We start from the raw sequence: 27,203 nt of genomic DNA, 5'->3' as shown, positions 1-27,203 counted from the left end.
GAAAGGCAAAATAAACTGAACTGAAATATATCATGGCAAAGAAAATAAACAAACGCATTGTAAAAGCCGGAAATTTGCATTCAAATATTAGGAGAGAAAAGTTAATTTCCAAGAGTAAGCTTAAAAAATTTGACATAAATTCGTATGGACAAAAAGATAATTTGTCTTTCACCGGTCGTCTTTCGAAAATTGATGGATTTCGGCCTTTTTCCATTGCTGCTTTGGGTAAATATATTATTAAGCATTAAATATACATTTTTTTAAACAAAACTCTCATCGACTTCATAGTTCTGTTAGTATACGAATCTTTAAATGTCCAGATGTCACCCGAAATATCAAAAATTATTTCAATTTTTATATTTAATTTTTTTTTCTCACTTGTAATTTATACCTAAGTTTTTTAACTCAGCTTAGAAAGATCATCCCATATTAACACTTTATCTTTATATATAGTATTTAATTTTATTGGTAAATATTCAGAAGGCAAAATGAAAGTAAACCTTTTCTTCTTATCAGCTATATCAAGAACTGTTAAATAGGTTGCTGACTAACTAACAATATCCATTTATAATGAGACATTATTGAAGAAAGATATTGTCTTAAAAGATAACTTATGGAATCATTATTAGACTGCTTTTAAAACTTTTACTGTTATGAGGCTCTAAAAAGTCAATCAAATTGTGAGGTACAAAATTGGATTAACTTGTAAAATCTTTATACGATGTTTTCTATAAAGTGAAAGCTAAGTTTTAAATTTTATGTGATATATTTCGTAAAATTTAATCTTATGATAAGTTTTAAATAACTAATTATAATTGAATGGTAAATGTTTTGAATATATTATTTTTATTCACTTCATTTATTCAATTGTTGATAATTTTACTATTCTGATATTTTATTATAGACTATTTAGAACTCATAAACTGCATAGTATCTTTTTCATGTGACAGTGCCTTTTATCATTATTATTGAGAAATATGCTGTTTTTGTTTTTCTTTCAACAGTATCATCCATTAAATATTTTATTTTCTCTATTATTCATTTTAATGGCATCTACTAATTTAATGTTTTGTATTATGCATTGATTCAGGTATGGGTTCAATCAAACTTCACAAGAAGGAGAGAGGATTTAAGGTTCAAGTTAAAAGAAAACTATTACTAGGGTCTGAGAAAAAAATAGTTAAAAAAATCAAGTTTTCTTGATTTTAAAAGTATTTTATCTCCATCCATGAAAAATGGAGTTTGGCATTAGATAGTTCATTTATTTATTTATTTTTATCATTTATTTTCTTTGATTTATATTCAGAGTATACAGGATAAGGATGGAGAAGACACGAAAATGGGGAAGGGTTATTTGGGAAATGTTAGGTATTGTAGAGGAACCGGCACACCAGTGGATATTGGAGATGTTTATAGATTTCACTTCAAATTTGTTTCAAATTATAACACTTGCAAATATTTTCATTTTAGTTTTTGAACTTAAAATTGTTATTACTTATAACACAGTGACATGGTATTTAAGCCATTCAAATGGCTTGTGTGAAAATCAAATCAAACTAATCTTGTTTCAAATTGAATTTCTTTGTATTCCACTCTTAAGAATGATTTAATACTTGATGTAATAACATATATAGACATCAGATTTTAATATTCAGACAATAGATAAGCAAGTAATATTTACTAAGCAAAATGCAATATATTTTCAGTGGAATGCCAATGACATGTACATAATTTTGGAAATATTTTTGCAAAAATGCAGACTTCAAAAGGCATTATAGCATTTTTTACAAACAGTATCAATTAAGTGAAAAGATATTGTCCTCACCTAAAATATTATCATAAACCATTGTGCAAAAATTAAAAAATGTTAATCTTAGATACAAAATAACAAACATGAAAAAAAATTGTGTAATAAACCTAAGTAAATCAAAAATGGAAGTATACTTGAGGTGAAAATAAAGAAAAATGAATCACACATATACATTTTCTCCATGTGAGTGAAACATCCCTGTTTAAGGAAGTATCATTATCAAGACTCGTTTTGGTTATGTTTATGTATTTATTTTTATTATTCACATTTGGTTTACATACAATTTTCATCACTAGAATTTTTACAGATGGTTTAGATGTATATTATAAACACATGCTTTAAAATCTAAATTATTCATTCTTTTATCTTATTAATGTAATTTATACTTGTTTTCTTAAATGACACTTATAATTAATTTTTTTAATAATCCATTTTTATTTTATTTTTCTCATTATAGCAGTCTTATTTGGATTCTTTAACAGGTAAATATCTGTATTATACATTTTATTTTATCAGTATAGCTTATGTATTTCTATACATTTTATTTTATTTCTTATTTAAATTGTTTATTTTATATAGAGAGTAAAATTTATAACTTAAATAGCATTGCTTCTCCCATCAATTTTTGAAAACTCATACTTTTTTATGTAATTGTATCTAACAAAATTTTATTAGTTAATTCTACTTAGATGAGTTTGATTCATACTCATTTAAAGATAAAAGTATTATGCTTAGTTGAAAACTTAATATGTTAAATAACTGGTGACAACTTGATGATATGAAATAAGTTTCAAATGATCACTGATAAATGGTATAACATTTGTTTCTTTGCTGTCATAAAACTGTCAAAAAAACTTAAAATAGAATTTATATAGTTGACTTCACAATCATTCAAACAAAGACAAAATTAATGTATCAAATACCTGACTGCATATTGTGCTACATTGTGTAGAGATATAATAATACAAGCAACAAATGAAAGAAGCACTATGGATTTCAGTATGAAATTGGTAGATGCGTTTAATATACATCTCGGGAAGAAAAATTTAATCTATCAAATGCCTGTTATTTAAAATGTTATTATAGCATTTAGATTGCAGGGACATTAATTGCTTACAACAATCTATCACACTGTTTGCCTTTTTATTGTTAGTTATTAGTGATTCTGCTGCTTTCCTATAATAAATTTCTGAACTTAAAAAAAAAAAAAAAAAATTAGCTGCAGAAGCAATTAGAAAAACAATTAAGATAGTATGCACTTTTTTTAATCTTATTTAAATGTCTTTCTATTTCATTTCAATAAACTAAACTACATGTTGTTTAATTTGTGCATAATTATTAGGGAATCAAATCAGTACTCTATCTTTTTATTTACAGCTATCATCAAGCAACCATGTTTGAAAATGACAGGCATTTTTCACATCTTTCATCATTGGAGAGAGAAATGACTTTTAGAACTGAAATGGTATGTTAGAAATTTATGTTTATATGCTGCCTTTTTTTCTTTGCTAAATCAAATTTAAAAAATTCTATTAACAATACACAAGAATGAGTATCTATTATTACTCTATAAGCTGACCTAAAGTTATGAAATTTGGTAAAAATATACTTAGGATGATTAAAATTTGCAGCTGAGAACAAAGTTCAATAGTAATTTTTATTGTTTTAGAATTAAGTAAGAATTTGATATCTCTTCATGATAACTTTGGAAATTGTAATTGTACAAAAATCATTTTTACACTACTTTAAGCTTAGAAGACAAATTACCTAAGCAATTACATTTTTAATGGCTGTGATCTAATGAGACTCTGTTCTATACAATTAAAAAATACAAGAGACAATACAATTAAAAAATAAGGTATAGGACTATTAAAAGAGTATAGTAATGTCTATCAAAACTCAGAGCTTAAAGAAGAGGATCATAAATATCAATTTATGCATAAAAGATATGATTGGAAATTAAATATGAGTAATTTTTCTGATTGTTTTCTAACTACTTGTCAAATATTGCTGACAGCAAATAAACTGAAATTACTTTTTATATGTAATTACCTTTCACTAATTATAATTCATTGTTAATTTTATAATTAATTTCATTATTTATAAAATTAATTCTAATTTAATTTGTTTCTTCACTTACCTGATTCTGTTTACTTTAAATTATTTCTTTTCTGTACATTTTAATGAACGACTGAGAAAATTATGAAGGAAAAATCATTTATTAAAAATAAAATTCTATCAAATGTAGCTAAGTATTTTCCATAAATTCCATGTTTTTTTGTTTTTTTTTTCCAGTTTTGAAAATATACAGATTTTTACATTGAATAATACATATTTAAAACTCTATTCTAATCTTCTGCAGTAGTTAGCATTTAGAGAAATTGGTATTTAGAATTTACTTATTATTAGAAATAATATTTGTGGATTAAAATTTAGCTAATGTTTAGTTTTATAAAATTGTTTTCTTGTTACTAAGGGATTATTTTAGTAATGTGAAAATTATAACTATTTAATTTCATAAATAAAAGTTTTCAGTAGTGATTGAATTTATAATTATTCTTCCTTTTGTTGCATAATTCTTAATTATTCTTCTTTAATTATGCATCAAAAGCTTGAATGTAAAATTGCCAAAGAAAAATGCCACCACTATGATATATAAAACGGAACTAAAATGTACAGTCATCAACAACAAAAAAAAGAGAGAGAGAACACCTCTGTAACCTTGTTACGTATTGTCACATCTTCACAAATTGTGTGTCAATGGAAATGATTCAAGAGGGCAGGTTTAGAGATAGACTAGCCGATTAACCAAATCATATCATAGTTAATTAACTGCTGTCTCGAAATTTTTCCATTGCAGAAATCGAGACTTTTTAATGATTCGATTCAGCAGGTTTTTTTATGTATGTGTATGAAATTTCATTTCGAAATTCATAATATTTCTTGATATATATTTAATTTTGTTTGCTGAAAACTCTGCCCGAAAAGAGCCAACCCACCAGGTACTGTATATCAAATAACAGGTTAACAGTAAAATAGGTTTTGCTTTCTATCCTAGGAATTGCAGAGAAACAAATAACACGTCTCAGATTTATCCTTAATATGAGTATGATTTTTCAAATTTCAAATTTTTTTCCCTTTTATTTAAATATTGAAGCATTTTCATTGCTTTAAAAATCAATTCATCATTTTTTCTTTTTTAATTAATTTTGTCATAAGAAAATTAGTATACATCTTTATTTTTATAGCAAATAAAATACATTGTTTAACCTTTTTTTTTTTTTTTTTTCCCCTTAAAAAATTGCTAGTTGATGCATTGTGAATACCTTAAAGACATTTTAAACCAATGCAATTATCTGGGTTTATTAAAAGGATGGACTTTCATTTTCAGATGGAAACAATTGTTAATCAGACAAAAGATTTATTATGTTTGCTACTGATGAATGATAGAGTGATGGACATTTTTTCTGTTATGCAATAGCTGATGTAATCAAGACAAATAAATACAAACGAATCGAGCCAAGCACATTATCATGCTATAATACTCAAACTGGAAGTTGAAAACTATATTTTTTCATGAACATAATTTCAAACAGAGAATTATTTTATAATTCTTTGGTAATCATTTCATGGATATTTTTAAAATATTCTCAACCTGATTAAAGAAATTTATGAATAAATGCAAAGCATTGAACCATTGAGTATACAAATAAGAGATGCTAATTTTTAGCATTAATTAATTTACCAAACAGTAAGAGATGATATGGATTTCCTTAGATCTCTATTTCATTTACTTGCAAATAAATGATAGTGGCCGAGAGAGAGTGAAAATTTTTCAGCAGTTAATCTGTTTCTGCAATTAAATTTTATATTGTCTGAGTAAGGAAAAAAACATTTATTTTTTTTAAAAAGAAAGCAAAATTAATGTTAAATTAAAATCTGACCTGATTTAAAGTCTGACCCAAAAATAAATTTGCTATTTAACTAACTACGGTGCTATAATGGCCATTAAAAGTCATGCTTCATGAGGAGTATATATATATATAAATAAATTTAGTATACAGTCCCCCAAAAAGTGGGCAACTTTAGAAATTTTGCAATTTATGTGAATATTTTGAAAACTATTTGAGATATGTGCATAAATTTTTGGATTCCGGCATTTTAGCTTGTCAGCTTTGCCCCCATGCAAAAATTTTATTATGTTACTATTCATATTTTCCCCACATTCATCTATAAGAGTTCATTTCGAAAATTAAATTTATGCTATATATGCATTTATTTTATGAATTTATGAAAAATTAGTTTTTTTGAAAATGTGAGTGATAAAATTTTTGAGAAATATATAATAATTTCCAAGATATCACCAAAAGTTCATAAGACTAAGTTACATTGGAAGCAACATTGTTCAAAACCTAGTAACTCTAGAAACTATCATCCATAAAATTTCATTGAAGGTTTAATTTCATTACATCAAATCGATCAGTTAAAAAAAAAAGAAATGGAATGGAAAAATTTTCAAGATAGTAATTAATTAACTTGTTTAACCAGATTGTCTATTTCAATAAACCTGTCCCCTCGAGTCATTTCCATCGGTACCTAATTTATGAAGATTTGATAATAAATAACAAAGTTAAAAAGGGGCTCTGTTTTTTTTTTATTGATGACTGTATTGGAATAAATTAAATTATTTTATAGTAAATAACTAAACATATGTTACATATCCTTACAATTTATTTTTTAGGGACTGTATTATTTTTATTACAAAACATTAACAGAATCTCAATCATTTCTGGATGGACTGAGTCGCATTATGAATGATAATCTAACTGAATATCCATCCACTATCAATACATTAGAAAGGTTTACTCTGTATCCAGAAGTATGTATGCCTAGTTTTTCAATTTTAATTATATGTGCTTTAAACTTTTTATTGATTGTCATTGTTTTATTTTTTTTTATGCTAATAGCATAATAAATATTTTTGTTGATAATTATTTTACTTTTGATGTTGTAAGTGTAGAAGAATTTGAAATTGAGAGATTTTTATCCTGGTGCATATAATAGTAATGTTTTATAGATATATCTATGATTGTTTTGTGTAATTTTTGATATGCCAGATAAATCAGTGATCTTACTTTAATGGGTTTTTTTCTTCCATCACTCAGAACCCTTTTGAAATTTTTATATATAAATGCTAGCAAGTACTTAGTTCTTATCCAAAATGTTCTGAAGTAAATTTTGAAAATAGTTTTGCTTTTGCTAGACTTAATCATTATGCAATTAATAAATAAAAATTTGGATCAATAAAAACAGTGAAAATGAAAAGAAACATTGCTTAAAAATTTTACAGTATAAAATTTTTTATGTAATTTCTCATTGATGTTTGTTACTGAAGTTTAAATAAATAAAAAAAAAATTTCAGGTTCTATTAGCTGCGAGTTATAGAAATATCCAAGCAGCTACTGAATTTCTTAATGTGAGTCTAAAAGAATGTTGGCAGGTTCTTAGAGGAGATGATCTTCCACCAATTGAAAGCTGTGAAGGTATATTTTGTGCATAAAAGATTATTAAAATTGTCCATCATTTAAAAATTTATAATTTGTGTGGGGGGGGGTGCTTGTGTGCATGCATTCGTGCGTGTGAGTGAATTATGCTTTATCGATTATATTCTTCCAAACATGACAAGCAGAGTAGTTTTGATTGAGTTTGAATCAACAAGTACATAGAGAGATTTTTTTTTTTTCATATTTCATTGGAAATTGAAAGATAATTTATATTATGCTTATCATTGTCTTATTGCAATTACATTTTAAAATTATTCTTTGGAGCATTAACTTGTGATTTTATAATTATTCTTTTGTTATTAAAAATTTTAGCTGCGAAAAGAAAAAAAAACATAATGCATATAGTATGATTTTCAGATTACAGACTAAAATTATATATTTGAACATAAAATTATTTGGAAATAATATCCTTTAAAGTTTTTTTTTGGGGGGGAGGGGCTTAATTTTTATTGTTATTAGGTTTAAAAACAGTTGTAAGAGCTTTTTTCAGTATAATATTTACAATAATTCCATTTGAATTGTCTTTCATTTTTGGAAAAATTTTAATAAATCAACATGAGATTTTATTGAGGTAAATTCATTCATGATATTTGATTTTTAAATATCAAACAAAGTATTATAATTTTTCTAATTATGCACTTTTTATGATTTTTTTCCAAGAATTGTTTTTCACTCGTTATCTTTATAATTTCTTATGCATAATAGATATACATATTTATTCTGAATTTTAAAAAAAATACTAATTTAGAGATGTTTTTGTTAATGTTGAAGTTTATATATCAAATAGTTAGGAATTAATTATAAATTGAGTAAAAGATTTATTTATCATTGTATTTTACAACTTTAAAGACTTAAAATCATTCCAGGTTTTCAGAAACTTCATTTTCAAATTACTGCATTTGTATATTTAAAAAATTTGCAAAATGCTATAATTTTTTGAACCATAAATATAAGTTATTTTGCCCCACTATTCCAAAATTTTCATTTCTTAGTTTTACAATAAGTACAAGAAAATGCCTTTTTTTCAACTTTGAAAACTTAATCATCCATGTGATAACAGACTATTTCTAGAAAAGGGTTCCTTTTTCTGTTAACAGCCCCAAGCGTCTATTTTTTTTTTTCTCCCTTCCCCATATTAATACTTTAGACAAAAAGTAAATTTTATTTATGGTATTTTTTTTTTATTATTATTATTTTTGCAGTAGTGATTTAATTAACAGAAAAATGTTGCTGAGAGATTTACAAAACTTAATATAATAAGCTTTTACATTATTGTTTTAGGTATTGGTGATCCCACCTACTTTTATGTCACTACTGTATTTCTCATAAATGGTTTAGTTGGATCACTTATTTTCATCTTTGCGACAATTTTAAGGTAATTTTTATTTATTTACTTATTTGAATAAAGCCATGGAATTCTTTATCCAATTTGTTTTTCTATTGAAATAAACTAATCCTAAAAATTAAATTTTTTATATTTATAATAATTTTTTATCATTATTTATAGTGACTCTTTATCAGGTGGTATAATAGCAACTGCTTGTTTCTTCTTTAATCATGGAGAGGTTTGTATTTTTTAACTTGTTCAATATAGAAATATGTTCAGTATCTTTCCTGTCAAATTTGTTATATAAATTCTACAATAGTTTTTTTTTTCATTTACAAAAAAAAAAGAGAGAGAGAGAGTGAGAAAGAAAACAATTTTTTAAACTATTAACTTTTATACTTTATGATGTTGAAATTGCAATTTTGGAATCAAATTGTTAAAGTCTTGAGAAGCATATATCAAAACTCCTCAATGCATGTGGGTATAATTTATGTTAAATTTGCAACTTGAATTAAACATTTTTGCATCAATGTCATATAGAAGTGATGTCACATCAACATCAACTTCATTCAAGCATGTAGCTTTAAGTAGCTTAAGAAATGCTGCCTTGTGCATCATGCTCTTCATATAATCATGATTAAAGAAACTGTCCATTTTAAAGCAGCTTCATTCTTGTCTGCTTCGTAATGATCTGCTTCCTAACAAATTTTTAAAAAGTATTTTATGGAATTTTTCTATAAAATTAACAAAAGTATATTCTGTTACCTTTATTTACTACCACCTGGAAAAATTTTTAAACATTTTCTTTTCTTTGGCCATTTTAGATCCCCAAAATTAATAAAAATAATAGGAACTTCTATTTAATGCTAGTTTATGTTTATAATAAAAATAAACAAATCTCAAAAATAGCCTTCTACATCAAAATTCTAATATAACAAAAGTACTTGCTATAAACATCGGTTTGAAAACAACAATTTAGTCAATTTTATGAATATATAATTAAATCAGCTTCTTGTTGATATGAAATAAAAGTTTATGGAGTGGAGAAGATATCATATTTTTTTAATTTGTGATTGTGATTTAAAATTACAATGTTTATATTTAAATATTTCTTATGAAACTTCAATACAGGATAATTGAATGAAGCAAATTTTTATAAAAAATAATATTCTTAAAGTGCAAGATTATCCTTTAAGGTTTCTTGCCAGTAACCTTCCCAAACTTTAAAAATTATTTATTAAAAAAAAAAATCTTTCTCGGTTATGCTATTTGCTGACATTAGAAGTGACTTTTGTGATTTGGGCATCTTTTGATCTTATAAATAATTTTCTAGATACTATGTAAAAATTAAGAAATTATCAATTATAGAATATAATTTATTATCTGGTGATGTGGTGAACTTTTTAAAAGTATCTATGTAAAGGACTAATTACAAGCCTGAACCTTATCATGATGAATTACTTGGATGTTTTTGTCATTGCATTTTGTAGGGAATTCAATTTATGATCAGTGTTAAAATATTTGTATGATTTTTAAAAACATTTCATATTATTATTAATAATAATAATTCATATTAGTTTTGTATTTTTACATTAAATTTCAGTGCACTAGAGTTCAGTGGACACCTCCATTACGAGAGAGCTTTGGCTATCCTTTATTTCTACTTCAGATGATGCTAGTTAGTTTATTGCTTAAGTAAGTATATTGCATTGAAATTTACTAAGCATAATAATTTTTAATATACTACTATTGATAAATGTTTTATACTTCTCGATAATAATTATATTATTTTTATGGGTTTCTAAAACTTTGGTAAATATTCAAAATATAATTTCAGGTATAATTAACCATATAATAGACAAGCTGTAATTGAACATGCACTACTGGTCAAAAGTATTGCAAGTTTGAGAAACTTCACATTTTTTCAAGAATAAGACCCCAAAAAGTAATATTTCTTTCATTTAAAGTTATATTTTTTAGTATAAATGTAGTGGGGAAGTTTTAAGCTATTGCATCATCCATTGTGAAGCAATCTTCTGCAACGATTGCATTATCCCGGTGGTTTATTACAAAATCTCTCTGACTTCGAAGGATTTCATTTTGTTTGTCACGCTGTCAAAGTGCCTTTGCTGTGCATTGCTTTTCAATTTAAACTGTACATTTCTTCTTTTAAAATGTGAATTAACTCATGAGAAGCACCAGGCTGTTATTTAAATGATCAAGAAAACATTTCAAATGTTGGATTGCTCATCGGTGCGACTCCAGTGAGTCGACTGTTTCACGCCTCATAAAGAGATTCAAAACTGTAGGAACCGTAGATATAAAGCCTAGAAGTTGTCGTCTGAGGTTATCTTCTACACATGTTGATGCTACATTGACACGATTATGCAGCAAAAATAGATTTACATGTTCTGCTACACTTGCAAGAAAATTGAATGAGTCCACATCTGTTATTGCCAGTCCCAAAACAGTTCATAGGAAGCTCTGTGAAGCTGGTTACAATGCACAAGTATTTAGAAAAAACCAGTAAAACCAGTACTGATGAAAGTAATGCGGAAAAAACGATTGGAGTGGGCCAAGGTGCACTAAAATTGGAGTATTTCGGAATGGGGACAAATTATATTCAGCGACAAAAGTTACTTTTCTTTAATATCTGACAAGCCCGGCTACATTTGGCATAAAGCAAAGGAGAGCATGAGACCATGGTTCTACTTCAAAACACTCAAAAAGAGTAATGGTGTGTTGATGCATGTCATATCAGTCAACTGAACGATTTCATTTTGTACAGGGGACCATGAGTGGTCACAAATATGTTGGTATCCTGAAGGATCAATTGCTTCATAGCACTCATTTACATGTTATCAGGTAGAAATGGATATTTCGGCAAGATCTAGCACCATGCCATGCATTGAAAAAGTTAAGATAAATTTTACAGTTAATTTTAAATTTCATTTCAATTCAGTTCTGACCTCTATATCAAAACTTTCGTTATTTTAAATTAAGGCTGCATTTGCAAAATATGGTATTAACGTTCTGTAAAATATGCCAGGAAACTTGCCAGATTTAAACCCCATTCATAATTTATAGAATATAATGGGAAATAAAATAACTGAGAATCATCCCTGAACAAAATGAGAACTTCAAGAAACAATAATTAAAGAAGAAATACCAAAAGAAGTGTTGCAAAAACCTTGTGGATTCCTTGTCCAATAGAGTAGCTGCTGTGATCGAAGCCAAAGGTGGCCCAACTAAATATTAAATGCTTTTGAGTTAACTTGAACTTTTTTTAATCTTTTCTGATCAAAAGAACTTGAAATTTTTTTTTTTTACATCATTTCATTCTGGGGAACCAAAATGGATTCCAATACTGATAACCTGTATATTTAATTTGTATTTTAGTCTTTTTGAAATTAAACACTTTTTTTTTGTCCAATAACTTAATTATATCTTGCTTTTAGATTAATTTAACATATTGACATAAAAAATATTTTAAATTTAAAAAAAATTACTTTTGGGGGTGCTTATTATTGAAAAAAAAGTGAAATTTCACAAACTTGCCATACTTATGACCTGTAGTGTATATTATTATGTTAAAAAATAAAATTAAGTGCCTTTCTTTATTGTGTAATTATTATGATTACAAATTCTAGAATATTATTTATTTTTCTGTTACTCAATAAGCATTTGATTTTTTTTTTTTTTAATAAGATTATTTCCAAAATACTTTAATGTAAAATTTGGACTGACTTTTTTGTGCAAGCGTTGCCTGAAAAAATATTTCTTTGTATCCTAAATATTTAGTAAAATTTTGCTTTAAATGTTTTGGTTCTGAGTGAAGTTTTAGTAATCAGATATAATTGTCTTTTTAGGTGCCAAAAATCATCTTTTTCACATTCTTTCATTATTGCCATTCCTTCTCTTTTTTTCATGTTATCATGGCAGGTAAAAAAAAATAATCACTTTTATTGTCTTTACTTATTATTTTCACTTTTTATATTTCATAAAATATTACTATTGTTTGAATAAATCAATTTTTTAATCTTAATTATCAGTGATTTAAAATACTGGATACTTTACACACTGTCTTTTTTTTTTTTTTTCCCCCAGTTTGCACAATTTGCTTTATTGACACAACTGGTAGTATTGTTTGGAGTGTACATACTCAATTTTACATCAGGCTCAGCATTTAAACATATATTACAGGGGCATATGGTAATTTTATTTTGGCCATTTCTCTGTTTAATGATTTTTTCTGATGTGATGTATTAATACTTTATTAGTGTATTTTCTTCATACGAAATTTTTATATATAGAAAGAAAACGTATATGTTTTTTGTGATAATTGCAGAAAATTTTAATTATTAAACTCTAACTTTGTGTAAGGTTATCCATTTAAAATGCAGCAAAAAATGTACGGTTACAAAAGTATTATAATTTCAATGATTATAAAAACATGAAAAAAATTTCTACATATTACAATAAATATTCAAGTTGGCTATTATTAATACCAAGACATATTGTTGCTTCATAAATGATATTCTTAATGTCAAAATTGGAATAGAGCAACTGATAATTACAGATTGTACTGTAACTGTAATTTACAGATTTTAAGCTTGATCTTTGATCCAAAATAGAAAGTCCAATAGATCAAAAAATTCTCAATTGCAGAGTTTAAACTATGGTTGTGTTTCATATTCTTTCTTTCCTGATAAGCAGATAATTGCCTTTTTCTTTGCCATCATATAAAATAGGCAATAGATAGACTGAGATGTCAATATTCTGAATTTCTTTTTGCTAAGATACCACGTTGTTACTATGCAAACTTTGAAACATGGGTTGCATTTTATATGGATAACCCTAATGTTCAAATTTTAATGTTTATTAAATCCAATTTTCATAAAGTTGTTAATACTCTGAAATATAGAATTATAAAATATTTTTTCTTTAAAAATTTTTTTGAATATCTGAAAATTTCAATTTTACATTTTTTATGGTTGTATTTTTCTTAAAACCTTAATGATAAATTTTGCTGTTGTCCCAGACATTTACTGCATTGCCATTAGTTCTCATTAACAGTTTGAAAGATAGTTTAGTAAAAAGTTATTTCATTGTGTTTATTTTTATCAACTTTTCATTAAAGATAAAGTATAAATTATTTGGACAAGAATTGTTTGGACAATCAGTGCATGACATGAGTTTATTAGTTGTTTAGTTAGATTTCAATTAATATAAAAATGAATAGGAAATGGTCAAGTTAACTTTTATTCTTTTCAGTGTAGTTTAGGTATAATAGTAAAATTTTTATATGTAATTTTAATTCTTTAAATTATATATTATGATAATTATTTTAAATAGTGAATTATATGTTAATTTATATTATAAATCATTTCCTTTGTAATCTGATTGAAAAATAGTTAAAAATGAGGAATAACTGAAAAAAATTCCAGAACAATAATCATTATTGTACAGAGTTAAAAATCACTTGGTAGTTTCATTTTAATATCTAAATAATGCATATAGATAAGTTGTAAAATTTTTGTTTGAACCAATTTTACTGTACAAGCATATTCCATCAAATTGTTCAAAACAGTGTACAATAGATGATTATAAGATAATTAATATTTCTAAACCAACTATAAAAAAAAATGGACTGATAAATACATCTGTTTAAAAAATTATTGTTGTGGATAATTTTTTTTTTTTTTTTGGGGGGGGGCTTAAATCATAAGTACTTTCTCCTTAAATGCTTGTCAATTTGAATGTGTAAGGTAACATTTTGAAAATTCAAAGGCTAGATACATAGTTTCTTTTTTGACTAAACAAAAATATATTTTGTATACAGTATTAATGTTTTTTGAGATCTATAGATAGATAGTTTTTAGGAAGTGTTTACTTAAAAATCTTTTAAGTTGTTTTTTTGTTGTTTTTTTATTTAATATATCCTTTATTTCAGATTAGTCTACTTTTAGCTGTTATATTTCTTTTTGGAAACAAAATGCTGATAGCATCTTTTTATACTTCTACTTTGCTTACATGTTATGTAAGTAGAAATTGCTGATCATATTATCTGTCTTTTTCCGCTGTTTAAAAGTAGTAGTGTTGATATTTATGCTGCCATTTTTTATCAGGTGATTGTGTCATCAGAAGTCATCTTTAAGAGACTTAATTCCCCAATAATAATTATGGTAAGCCTATTTTATCTTATGCATATCGTTCTAATATATACTTAAATTTAAATATTCATTAGCCATCAAATTGGTTATTTTATTAGTTCATTTGGCATTATTTCAGTAAAATTATTCATATATGTATTTGTAAATAACAATAATTTACTCAGTTATTTTTATATTACTTAAAGTAATAAAAATGACAAAATATTTATAAAGTGTATTTAATTTTTAAAAAATGTAAAATAATGTGGTATTATTCTTTTATTTTACATTCTTAAGTGGAAATATTTTTCACAATGAAATGTGAAAGAAATGAATTAATTTAATATTCCATTGGTATCTTATGATCTTAAAGCTACTAATTATTACTTTATTTATTATAAAAATATAATCATGAAAAATGAAATAGTGCCTACTTAAGTGCTGTAATTTGCTGATTCATTGGCAGAAAGTATATTTTACTTCTTAGTAATAATACTTTTGACTTCAAAGATAACCACTAAGTTGTGTATTTAAAATTGGCAAAATAGGATTCTTGTATTACTCTGCATTAATAAATACTTTAATATTATTAGCAGTCTATTACATTTTTTATTATATTTGTGTAGTTAGATATTCTTTATATTTCAATTTTCTAATATGTATTTCAATGTTTTATATGATATTTTACTTGCTTTTCTCATTTATTTCCATTCTTTATGTTATATCACTTGATTCATTGTAGTCTTTATTTTTAGATCATGAAAGGACTTTCTTTAATGGCTGGATGTATTTTGATAAAATTGTTGTTGACAACTATTTTGCAAGTTGAAGATGATGTAAGAAATTTTTCTTTATATGACATTTCTTTTTAAAAGATATTAAATTGTTATACATAGATATATAGGAAGAATTTTTAAAATTAAAGAACTTATAGAAATTAAATTTTTGTAAAAGAATAATATCCCTTACATTTTTATGAATAGTGGGGAAAATTTATGTGTATTTTATTTTAGGCACATATTTGGAATATTTTAAAGTCAAAATTCACTTCTTACAAAGATTTTCACACAATGCTGTACACTTGTGCTGCAGAATTTGATTTTTTACCATCAGAAGTAAGTGTAAGATAAATTCTCAAAATGTATTACTTTTTTATCCCCTTCCTATGCGTTATTCCTATTTAGCACTTTAAAAACTTTTAATTTTATATTTTAGGCATATGTAGAACTGACTAAAACATTTCTTTTACCTATTGGAGTTGCAACTGTAGCTGTTGTTCTTTATCTTGTGAGTATAACTTCTTTGTATTTTAAACTTCTCTCTATTAAGAAATAATTTTTACGCTTTTTTTATTTGTTTATGTATTAGAACTGTAGTTTATTGATATATTGTTTTTTATCTATGCATAAAAGAAGTAAACTTTTAATAAAGGAGAAATTTTTCATGTGATAACTATAAATCTTGTTTTAAAACTCATTCAAGGAATCAAAGCATTATTCCTCTCACAAAATATGAAATACTGTCTTATTGAATTAATCCTGTTGTTGTTGTTCTTAAAAACTGATGATATGCAAATCGAATCATTAATAACTAAGCAAAAGGCTTTATATCTTCAGTGGTTATAAAGCAAGTTTATTTGATTTTGAAAGTTTATTTTATTGCAATGTTTTATTGGTTTAATCAAAATTTTTGCATCAACATTAGATTAAAAGTGAGAAGGAAATAAAAGAATAAACTAAAGGCAGCCAACTTCCTTACCCAAAATATTTCTCTAAAAAAATTATTGCAATGAAAATCACTTCAAAGAAAATAAATATTCAATGAAAACAAGTAATTTTTCTTATTTATGTTTTATTTGTAAATGTAATTATATGATTTAGACATTTTTTTAGCAAGCATACTGTATATCTGTCTATAAAATTAGCATAATTTGAAAGAAGGCCATTGTAATTTTTGGAATTTTACTGTTTTAAAGGAGTATTAAAATACTGTTTCCTCAGTTTAAAACTGGCATACAAGAAATAAAGGAAGTTGAGACATATGCCTTTTTTTAATGTCATAATTTATTAGTATTTTTTCATTGTTATCTTGAATTTTTATTTTTAAAAATTTAATGACTGTGAAATAAGTGTTATATGTTTATGGATTTATAAAGTTAAAAATTTTATTTTGAATAAAAAAATTGAAATAAAATGTTAGATTATTAGTAACTTATTTTGATTTTGTAGTCAACTTTTTCAATAAATTATTTTATCATAGATTTTGTGCAAAAGGCTCAACAGTTTTGAATTACATGGCTATTCTGATGTAAGTACTTGTTTGGAAGAATTTGATATATTTATATTACAATATAAATTTTAATTATTTTTCTTTATTTTTAAAATATAATTAATTATATTTTTCTTATCTGTCATCTATTTTTCAAAATTTTATTTAATTTTTCTTTTAAGCTTGTGTTATTTAACTGATATTGATTTTCTAGTTAAAAAAATATATTAAATCATTTTTCCCCCTATATGTTTATGCAACTAAGCAATGAATTCAATTTCACATGATAATTTTAAAAGTATAATTCATATATTATTATTATATAATTATTTAATTTCTATGATTAAATGTATTCCTTCCTGTATCAATTGTATAAGATTTGTCAATTCTATTAATTTCTCTTTAGAAATCTACAATAATTTATTAAAGGATGGTTTATGTGTGACATAAAAAAATGAAATATTGTCAATAAAAATATCAATGAACTCATTGCATTTGCTCTCATGTTTCAATAATTAGTTTTTCAAAAGTTATTTAGTATATTAATACTAATTTTTGATCTTTCACAGTAAAAATTAATTGGTTTTTTTTTAAATGCCAATTGAAAGGTGTATAAACAATAGAAAGTTCCTGGAATTCATAACAGGAAAAACATTGCATTATTTATGGAAAAATCTAAATAATAAATTTAAAATATTGAGAAAATATTAAGTTTTTAGTAATTTTTAAAAAATATGTATAAATATTCTTGTAGTATATTTTTAAAAATTTACTTTGAACTAAATATTTTATTAATTTTTATTTATTATAATTATTTATTTTAATATGTTAATTTTTAATAGTTTTAAATAAAATATATTGTATTTTTTCTTACTTAATAGAAATGTACATGTTTCATTAAGTTTAACAAAGCTCATAAATTATGTACACTAAATCATAATTTCCAATGTGTATATGTTTTATTATTATATCTAGGTCCTGTACAACATCTTCCAGTGCATTGCCTTCTTCATTATGGCTGCTCTTGTGATGCGACTGAAACTGTTTTTCACTCCTCACTTGTGCCTTTTGGTTTCATTGACAATGTCTGGCAAGGTAATTAGTGCAATTTTTATTTTTACATTTATAATTATTTTTTACAAAAGTTTTTGTTGTTGTTTCAATTTTAGATGTAATAAATATTTTGCTTAAAACTTCTAAATATATTATGTATTCTGTGTTCCGCAATTGTTCATTCATTTTTAGGTTAAATAATATTTCTAATTCTTCTATGTTTTCTGCGTTGTTTTACCAGATTCACAAAGACAATCAATAAGCTCTTGTATGTGTATGCACATGTTGTGTGTGTCACTTTAAGCTATAATTTCCTAAATGGATACTGCTTAGATAATTATTGAGATCACAAAAGCAATGACATCATGTGTTTCTTGTAATTATTCAATATTGAGGAATATATATTTTTTTTTACCGTGATTTACTTTTGGGGAAAATTTACTGAATAATTGAATTAGTTATTTTTATTTTTTTATTAAATGCTTGTATTATTTTCTATTATAAGTATACATTTTGATCCACACAGTTTTTTAGTCTATAAAAAGTTTTGCAAAGTTTACAAAGCTGTGTAATATTGATTCTTAAAAGTGTTTTTTTAATGCATTTTACTTCATAAATTTAATTATCCGATTTATTATAGTTTTTCAGATTTTTAGATACTAAAGACATGAGATTTTATATTTTGTTTGGCTTACTTGGAACCATGAGTGTGCAAGGTGTTGCTAATATCAAACACCAAAGGAACATAATAGGAGAATTTAGTAATCCTGACTTAGAAGAGCTCATATCGTGGATAAATGTAACTTTACCGGAAGGTGAATTTTTGCCTAATTTTTATGCATGTATTTAGCTGTAAAAAAAAAAAAGTTAAAAATAATGTATTAATGTTGAACTTATAAAAACATTAATCAAACGATTGACTTATAAATTTACATAATTCTGTCTTGGCTTAAGTTTCTTAATTTTTTTTTTCTCCTTTCATTTTTTTTTCTGTGAAATTTAATACCCAAGGAGGAAAGCTACTCGTGTGTGTGTGTGTGTGTGTGTGTGTGTGTGTGTGTGTGTGTGTGTGTGTGTGTGTGTGTGTGTGTGTGCGTGCGTGCGTGCGTGCGTGCGTGCGTGCGTGAGCGAGAGAGAGAGAGTTATTTCAATAAAAGGCTATACAGTATTTATAAATTATGAATTATGATTGGACGTTATGGTATTCTATTCATAATTATAGGAAATTAATGTTGTCAGAATTCTTGTATGTTTTTTTGTTCAAGAAATATGAAGGAGTTAAGAAGTTTAATTTATATCCTGATATAAGCTAACGAAATGAATTTATTTATTTGAAGTAAGCACACTACAGAGACTGACTCCATAATATTACTTTCTTACAAAACACTTTCTATTGTATCATTACAGTGGTACTTTGGAAATCCAAATTAGAGTTGACCTCTTTTCAGATTCTGCAAAATTCATACATTTTTAGGAAAATTGGTGGTACATTTTTGATGTACCAAATGCAATAAGATATTGATTTTGGATGCTTTGTGTATGGAAAAAGTGGTAATGACCTTGAGCAGAAATATTCACATTTCCTGTGATTATGTGTACTAAGAATAGGGTCTACCAGATTAAAGAGGTAGCATTAGTTTTTATCTGTTTTCTGATTTGCTTGCATCACATCAGTGTTAGCTTTACTGTTCTTGTATGTATTTCTCTACTGAAGCCTGTCATTGTTACATTGTGTTGAAGTGTATGCTGTGCGAATGAATTAATCCTTCTTGAAAAACAGTATCATAGTTTCCATGGTCAAGATAATCCTGAAAAATGTAAAGGAGACATTTCTACTGATATCACAAACAAGCGCTGTTTGTGCACATAAACTGGTACTACACTATATAAAACAGTGCATTTCTAATACAGTGCATCATGCAGTTGGCATGATGTTTTTACGTGATATTAGGGCAACATCACATTGTCAAGCAAATATAGGTGCTTATATCAAAAGAAGATAAATGATTCCGCTTCTAATAATTAAGGTGTTATATTCATTCTTAAATATCTGTTTAAATGTTATTCCTGTGTATAATTGGGAATGAATTCTAGTTTTATTTCTGGTTTGTAATATTAATTTTTCTTTCATTTTTAATAAAAACATTTTGGAGCATTTTTTAAAAGTTAGAATATCTGAAATTTTGCATTCCATTACTATATTTTAAATTACCAAGTTCCCACTATGTTTATCTAGTACTAACTTAGAACTTACACTTAAAAAAATATTTTGATTAGATAATTTAAAGTAGCATATATCATAGATTTAATATCTTATAAAATTCCTCTTTAAGTGACATTTACCTAATAATTATGCAAATTTTGCTAAAATAAATATTTATTATGCAAGATAATTTTTTTAACCTGATTCTTCTTTCCCCCTTCTTCATGTATAAAGGGGATGCAGTTAGAAATAAATTTTGCTTATATTTATTTGAATTGTAAGCTATATTTACTTGACCTTCTTTAGTCAATGTTTTAGCTTTAATTTTTTTAACTCTTTAGATGCTGTTTTTGCTGGTCCTATGCCAACTATGGCAAACATTTTACTCTCTACAAGAAGACCAATTGTGAACCATCCTCACTATGAAAATGCTCAATTAAGGTTTTGATTACTCCCTTTTTTCTTTGAAAACTGCTTGATACTTATGCTTAACATTAATATGTGATATGTGCAAGTATTATAAAGCTGTTGTTAATAATAAATATATACTGCAAATAGGATTTAAGATTATTATTTTAGACATAAAAAGCATTCTTGGCATTTATTTATTACATAATAGTTCCTTAATAATGCAATTAAGCAAATGTGGTTAAATGCTTTTAAAATAAATTACAACTCCAGTTCATGATCAACTATCAGTATCCACTAATATATATCAAAGATAAAAAAAAAAAAACATTTCACAGTAAAATACTATTAATTTCTTTGTTTTCATTTTGTTCAGTATTTCATTAGAATTAGATTTAAATTTTATATATTCATTTAAGTTTAATTTATCCAGATATTGGCTGCTTTGGAAGTTATACAAGTATAATAAAATTTGTTTTTATTTATAGGGAAAGAACTCACAGAGTGTATCAAATTTTTAGCAGAAAGCCTGTAACAGAAGTATATGGTACACTGAAGACAATGAAAGTAGAGTATGTTATTTTGGAACGAAGTTGGTGTTTTGGAAAAAGAAGGTATGTTTTACACATACACACACACATACATACATATATATATATATATTACTTTCTTTTTTCAAATATACAATCTCATTTAATTATCAGATTAATGTATTTTTTAAAGAGGTCCTTTTTGTTTTAAATATTTCTGTTTTACAATTAAATCCTTTTTCATTATTCTTTTAATATGAGTAAGTTTTGGAAAGTATTACATCCATGTCATGTAATAATTCATTCTTATCTTGTACTGGTTAAATCAATAAAACTATTCATAAAAATGTTCTAAGACATAATTTGAAATTTTCTAAAGTAATATTTTCTAGATAAGCAGATTCATGATTTTCCAAAAAAATCTTTCTTTTATATTTCCATTTTCGTTGTTGAATCTCAAAATAAACCAATTCAAATTGAATTGATATTCATAATTAAAATATTCACTAAAAATACTTAGCCTTTCTATTTAAAGATGAACATTCTGAAACATTTGGCATGCTTTAAAAATATTTACTGCTGACAAAAATAAAAAAGCATATTTTCAACAACATAAAAAAAAAAAATCCCCTAAGCTCCCCCCCCCCAGGAATGAAGTGTTTGTGTTTAATCATAACACTGACAGTTCTTATATTTCCTGAAACAATCTATGATTTAAATATTGTAAATATTAATGCAGCATATATAACACAAACTTGTTATACACAACATGCATTTGATTAGAATGCATTTAAAGAGCCTAATACTTCAAAATTTATATAAAAAAAATTATGAAATGCCTAAAAAGAGTAAAAATATTAAAAATTGCCTAAAATAAAGTAAAAAAATTCAAGTGTATTTTTTAATTGATTTTCTTTCTATGTTGGAAATAAATCTTATAAATAGTGCATTTTTTTTTAAGAATGTTTTCAGAAATTTCCACTAAGTGAATTCAATTAGTTATATATTCCTTATTTACTTTTGAAATTTTTTAAAATAAGAATTAATAAATATTTTATTTTATTTAAAAATATTTAAAAAAAATGTCAAGCCACAAAATTAAAGTTATCATTTTCTTTTTTATTAATTTTTGTTATCAAATACGTTTAATTCTTAAAAAAATTAAAAAACTATATAATGAATTCTCTTTATATCATTAAAAAATGCACTGAAAAAATATTTGATTGCTGAAAAAAATTATATTGTTAATTCTAATTTGTCTCAATATTTGAAAAATGTGCATAGAAGCTGGTATCTTCAGAAATTCAGCAAAAAGAAAATCTCGCGAGAATAAAATAATGAATGGAAATGTATACGACAAGAAACGAAAATACACAGAAGTTTCAACAAAACAATGTCATTACCTCGACCTAATGCCAAGAGTGAGGTCAATGCCACAACCTTTTGTCGGTGCAGGGAATGGTGCTAACATTTCTTGTAAAAGGAGTTTTTTTTCTCCCCCTTTTCTTTATTTTATGTTAGCTGAGAATTGTTGACTTGTGAGTCAGTTAGTCAATGAAAGGGAAAATGGATCTCACGGATCTGCAAACAAATGAAATAAATCATGGTAGAAATATTCTATTTGATATCTGAATATAGTTCAATTTAATTATAATGCATTTGAGTACATTTCCTTATAAATCAAATAAATAAAACACAGTTGCTTATTTGTTCTCGCCCTAAAAGAGAGCATTTAGATCGTCCCTCGTCTCAGTGTGCTGTATCTCCCTCAATTAATAAGAATATTCAAATCATATGATTTTGCTAATCATATTGCAATTTATTTGGAACAAATTGTTTTAATATTTCAGGGTGTGTTTTTTTTTTCTTCAAGATTTTATAATTTTTTGTATTTTAGAAATTTCTTAAATATCACTACTTTTAAAATTATTTATTTTTAGTTTTTTCATTTATTGTTATTTTCCCCTATGTTTGATTTACTCTTTTCCTTTTCATTTTCTTTCTTTTTCTGAGTAAAAAGGAAAGAAATTTTAGCAAATCTTCTATAAAAAAAAAAAAAAAAAAAAAAATTGCTACCGATTCAGCACTATGATATAGCTTTTGGGACCCCCCCCCCCAGGTCTCAAGTCACGAAGGGACCGCCTCCAACGCCTGTTCGGAAATCCGCCACTGGCCATTCCACAAAATTTTATTTCAGAATTACTTAATCAAACGTAGAAAATTTTTCTATGTGCAAGAAATACACTGTTGTACTCAAGACTTCAAGCAATTCATTATTTTATGCAACTGAAATTAATAAAATATTTCTCTTTAAAAACTATTCTTTTTTACAAAAAAAAAACTGATTTTACTAATTTAATATTTTATATAAATTTTGACAATGTATTCTATTTCAGAGAGGGGTGTGCCATGGTTGATTTATGGGACAATGAAGATTTTGAAAATAGAGATAAGGAGAATTTTTGCCAAAAAATAGGCAGGAATCCATATCCATTTCGCAAAATATTTCGTAATTCACTGTATACTGTTTTAAGTCTCTGAAACTAGAACCAAAAGTTGATTTTTTAAGTCCTAGTGAAAAGACTTTTAAGATCTCGTTTCATATACAGCATGTTATCATAGTTTGTAACCAGCTCTTTGTCTGCATTTACATTTAGGCATCGCATATGAGTATGTGGTTTATTTATTGCTTAAAGAACAAGTTTGAAATTATTATAAATTTATCATAATACTTAAATGTTTGTTAGATTTAGGAAATTGTATTTAATTCTAATCACTTCATTGTATATTTTGATCATATATTTGCATAATTCTTTTACATATGCCATCAGTTATTTCTATGTTATTTTTTTATTGTTTTATATTACCTTTTGCCTGTGATTTTTTTCTTTTATACTTTAGAATAAATAACATTTAAGCTTATGAAATTCTTTGAAAAATTGGTTCCTTCAAGAAATTTATTTATTTTTTAAAAGGGAAAAAAAAGTTAATGTTAAACAAGGAAAAAAAAATGAATATCAAGGTTTTAAACATCAAGCTAGATTCCGACAAGTAAAGGAGTGTGCTTCTAAAAATAAATGTTGGACAATAATATGAGTGATTGTTTTATTATTTTATTTATTGTATAGAAAAGTAACATAAATAATTGAAATTATTGTAAAAATATATGAATTATATAATATATCATAAAATGGAATCTTTGGTAATTTTAATTATCAAATTAATTATAATATTTCTTATAAAAATTCAGATCATTATTATCACTTTTTCATAACCATTAGGCATTATTAAATTACTTTGAAGATTTTTATACTTTTTGTTTTAACAGTATTTATAAAATCTAATATTCCGATTTGTATTATTAATGTTTTAAAAATTGTTTTGAAATTAAAATTATTAAATATGAGTTGCATTTTAGATCAATACTGGTAAAATGATGAAAATAATGACACTTTTCACTGAAGTACCATATGGTTGATTTAAAGTATGAAAACCAGATTGCTCTTATGATTGGCTAAAGATTCATATCATTTGTCAGTACCTTTCTTACAATTGGATGTATTCTTAAAGGCTTAAGAACTTCTAATCTTGAATATAAATTCTAATTAAATATAAAAGCCTTTATTAGTGTGTTGAAAATCTTTGCAGTGTTTAATTACTTTACTCATTCATTTTCAAGCAAATTTTTTGTAACTAAAATTCTTAAGCTTTTATTGTTTTGGTAATAAATACAAATTAGTGGAAAATTAAATTGATCTGTAAAATTATAACTGGAGATTATGTAAAGGAAGTTACTGTCAAAAAATATTGTGAATGTAATCAAAATCATAATGGTAATTACTATTATAACTTTAATTTTTTAATGTGCTAATATGATGACTATATTTTTGAATTTCAACTGTCCTAATTAAATAATTCCAATGCTATATGCATGTTGTTGTTTTTTTTCTATGCATGAATTTTTCTTGTAGTATATTTGCTATTTCTATATATAATTTTGGGATACATGGCATGGAATTTTTCTTGTAGTATATTTGCTATTTCTATATATAATTTTGGGATACATGGCATTGTAATCTTTTACTAACAGCCAATAGAGCTTTTAATTTGTGAGATTTTTTTACAAATACTTGATTTTCTATCATTATAATTCTTTAAATTTATTGCCTAAATTCTTAACACAATTAAATGTTCCTTCTAAATTGTTTTTCCATCATTGATTTTATTTAAATTCAACTTAATTCTAATGAAAAGATTCAAGATTTCGATAACTAAATGGTTTCCATAATCTCTTTATCAAAGATTAATTTACCTAACAATTTTTATTTGATGAAATTTACTTTCCTTTGACATTAGATTTTTACAAGGAAGTTGATAATGTGTTAGAATGTATTGAAGTTGATGTAGTGTATTTCATATGGTGATTTTATTAGCATGACTAAAATGCTACTATTACATACATATCATTGGTTTCTAATATTCACAATTGTTGCTTAACTGAAACAGCATTTCCATGACAAATCATTTGATCTTTATAGCATGTAGTTGCTTTCATTTTTTAAAAAATATAATACTACAATACTATAACAGTATGTTTCCATCATATGAAAAAATGGTTTTTTTTATAAAGGTAAAAAGTTTTTTCACTAATGGTGAGTAGATTAGTATGGTATTAGTTAGTGTCAAGTTTTATTACAGCAATATATTAGCAGGTTTTTGAAAGTATAGTAGATAAATCTGAGAATTATTTAAATTGAAAGATACACTTTGTAAAACTTTGTCAATGTTTATTACTTAGTGATATATTAGCAGGGTTTTGAAAGTATAATAGATAAATCTGAGATTTATTTAAATTGAAAGATACGCTTTGTAAAACTTACATTTCAAAATAAAAAATCTGTACCATTAAGTGATCAATTGTAGATTAAATAAAGAAATAACTGCTCATTCTTTTTCAAAAATATTTTGGAATTTCAGAATTTCTTACATTTGTAATTTTCAAATTATTAAGATCATATATGTATACAAATGCTTAGTTACATTTTATACAAATAGGTTTTTTTTACAGTGTAATTATCTTGTTTTATATATTTCTAGAGAAATATATTGATTTCTTATTAATGTTGCATAGAAATTGTGTACCTTTTGTCATATCGTTTTGTGCTTTCAGTGTAAAAGTGCTTTGTATGTTTTATAATTAAAATACTTTTCTTCTTTTTCTAGTTATCTTTATAATTCAGAACATATTGTACTTCTTTTAATTTATTTTTGATATGAGTTACTGATAATTTTAGTTATTTTATGAATAGAGAAATGAATTGTGTAAAGAAAATTAATACATTTCTAGCCATTTTTGGCAACCAATTTATTCGCTCAGATTATTGATTTTTTTAGGCTGTTAAATAATTAATATGGAATACATTTTTCAAAAATTCACCTTGTTATTTAATACGACTGAAAATATTGAATTCATTTGAATTGGTTTACTATATATCAAATAGTATGCATATTATGAAATAAAAGTGGAAATGAAAATTCTACTGTAGAGTTAATGATTGGTGAAAGCATGTGATTGAATGTTTTGATGGATGAGTTTGAATTTCATTAGCACATAGTTAAAAACAATGCACCAAACTGAATTTAAAAAATAATATTAAAATTAAGCTAAATTGGAAGAAGAATTTATATCATTGGAACGGAAATTTTTGAATCTTCAGGTTATAAAAAAAGAGAAAAAAACATTTGTGTAAGATAAATGTTTTGAAAGATATGAACATCAGTTGTAAAAGCGTTTAATGAAACAGAATGAAATTCGTACGACAATTTGTTTACATTTCATTTTTGTCAATCGATAACCTCTGCTAATCATAAAATGAATGTGTGAAAGT

The 27,203-nt window shown here is 25.1% G+C and overlaps 1 protein-coding gene across 1 annotated transcript; it reads left to right on the top strand.

Annotated features, from left to right (window-relative positions):
- Positions 1 to 26,278, top strand: LOC129989247 (probable C-mannosyltransferase DPY19L1). The gene is made up of 21 exons (XM_056097636.1): positions 1 to 225; positions 2,268 to 2,292; positions 3,188 to 3,275; positions 6,552 to 6,689; positions 7,233 to 7,353; positions 8,656 to 8,749; positions 8,882 to 8,939; positions 10,305 to 10,396; positions 12,571 to 12,643; positions 12,809 to 12,913; positions 14,655 to 14,741; positions 14,830 to 14,886; positions 15,609 to 15,689; positions 15,867 to 15,968; positions 16,069 to 16,140; positions 17,113 to 17,160; positions 18,097 to 18,216; positions 18,815 to 18,989; positions 20,719 to 20,818; positions 21,274 to 21,399; positions 23,712 to 26,278. The coding sequence occupies exons 1-21, from the start codon at positions 33 to 35 to the stop codon at positions 23,854 to 23,856; spliced, it is 2,100 nt and encodes a 699-aa protein (XP_055953611.1). The 5' UTR covers positions 1 to 32; the 3' UTR covers positions 23,857 to 26,278.
- The last annotated feature ends 925 nt before the right edge of the window (positions 26,279 to 27,203 follow it).

The sequence above is a fragment of the Argiope bruennichi genome, chromosome 10, assembly GCF_947563725.1.
Source record: "Argiope bruennichi chromosome 10, qqArgBrue1.1, whole genome shotgun sequence".
Lineage (NCBI taxonomy): Eukaryota > Metazoa > Arthropoda > Arachnida > Araneae > Araneidae > Argiope > Argiope bruennichi.
This window is presented reverse-complemented; position numbering and strand designations above follow the sequence as displayed.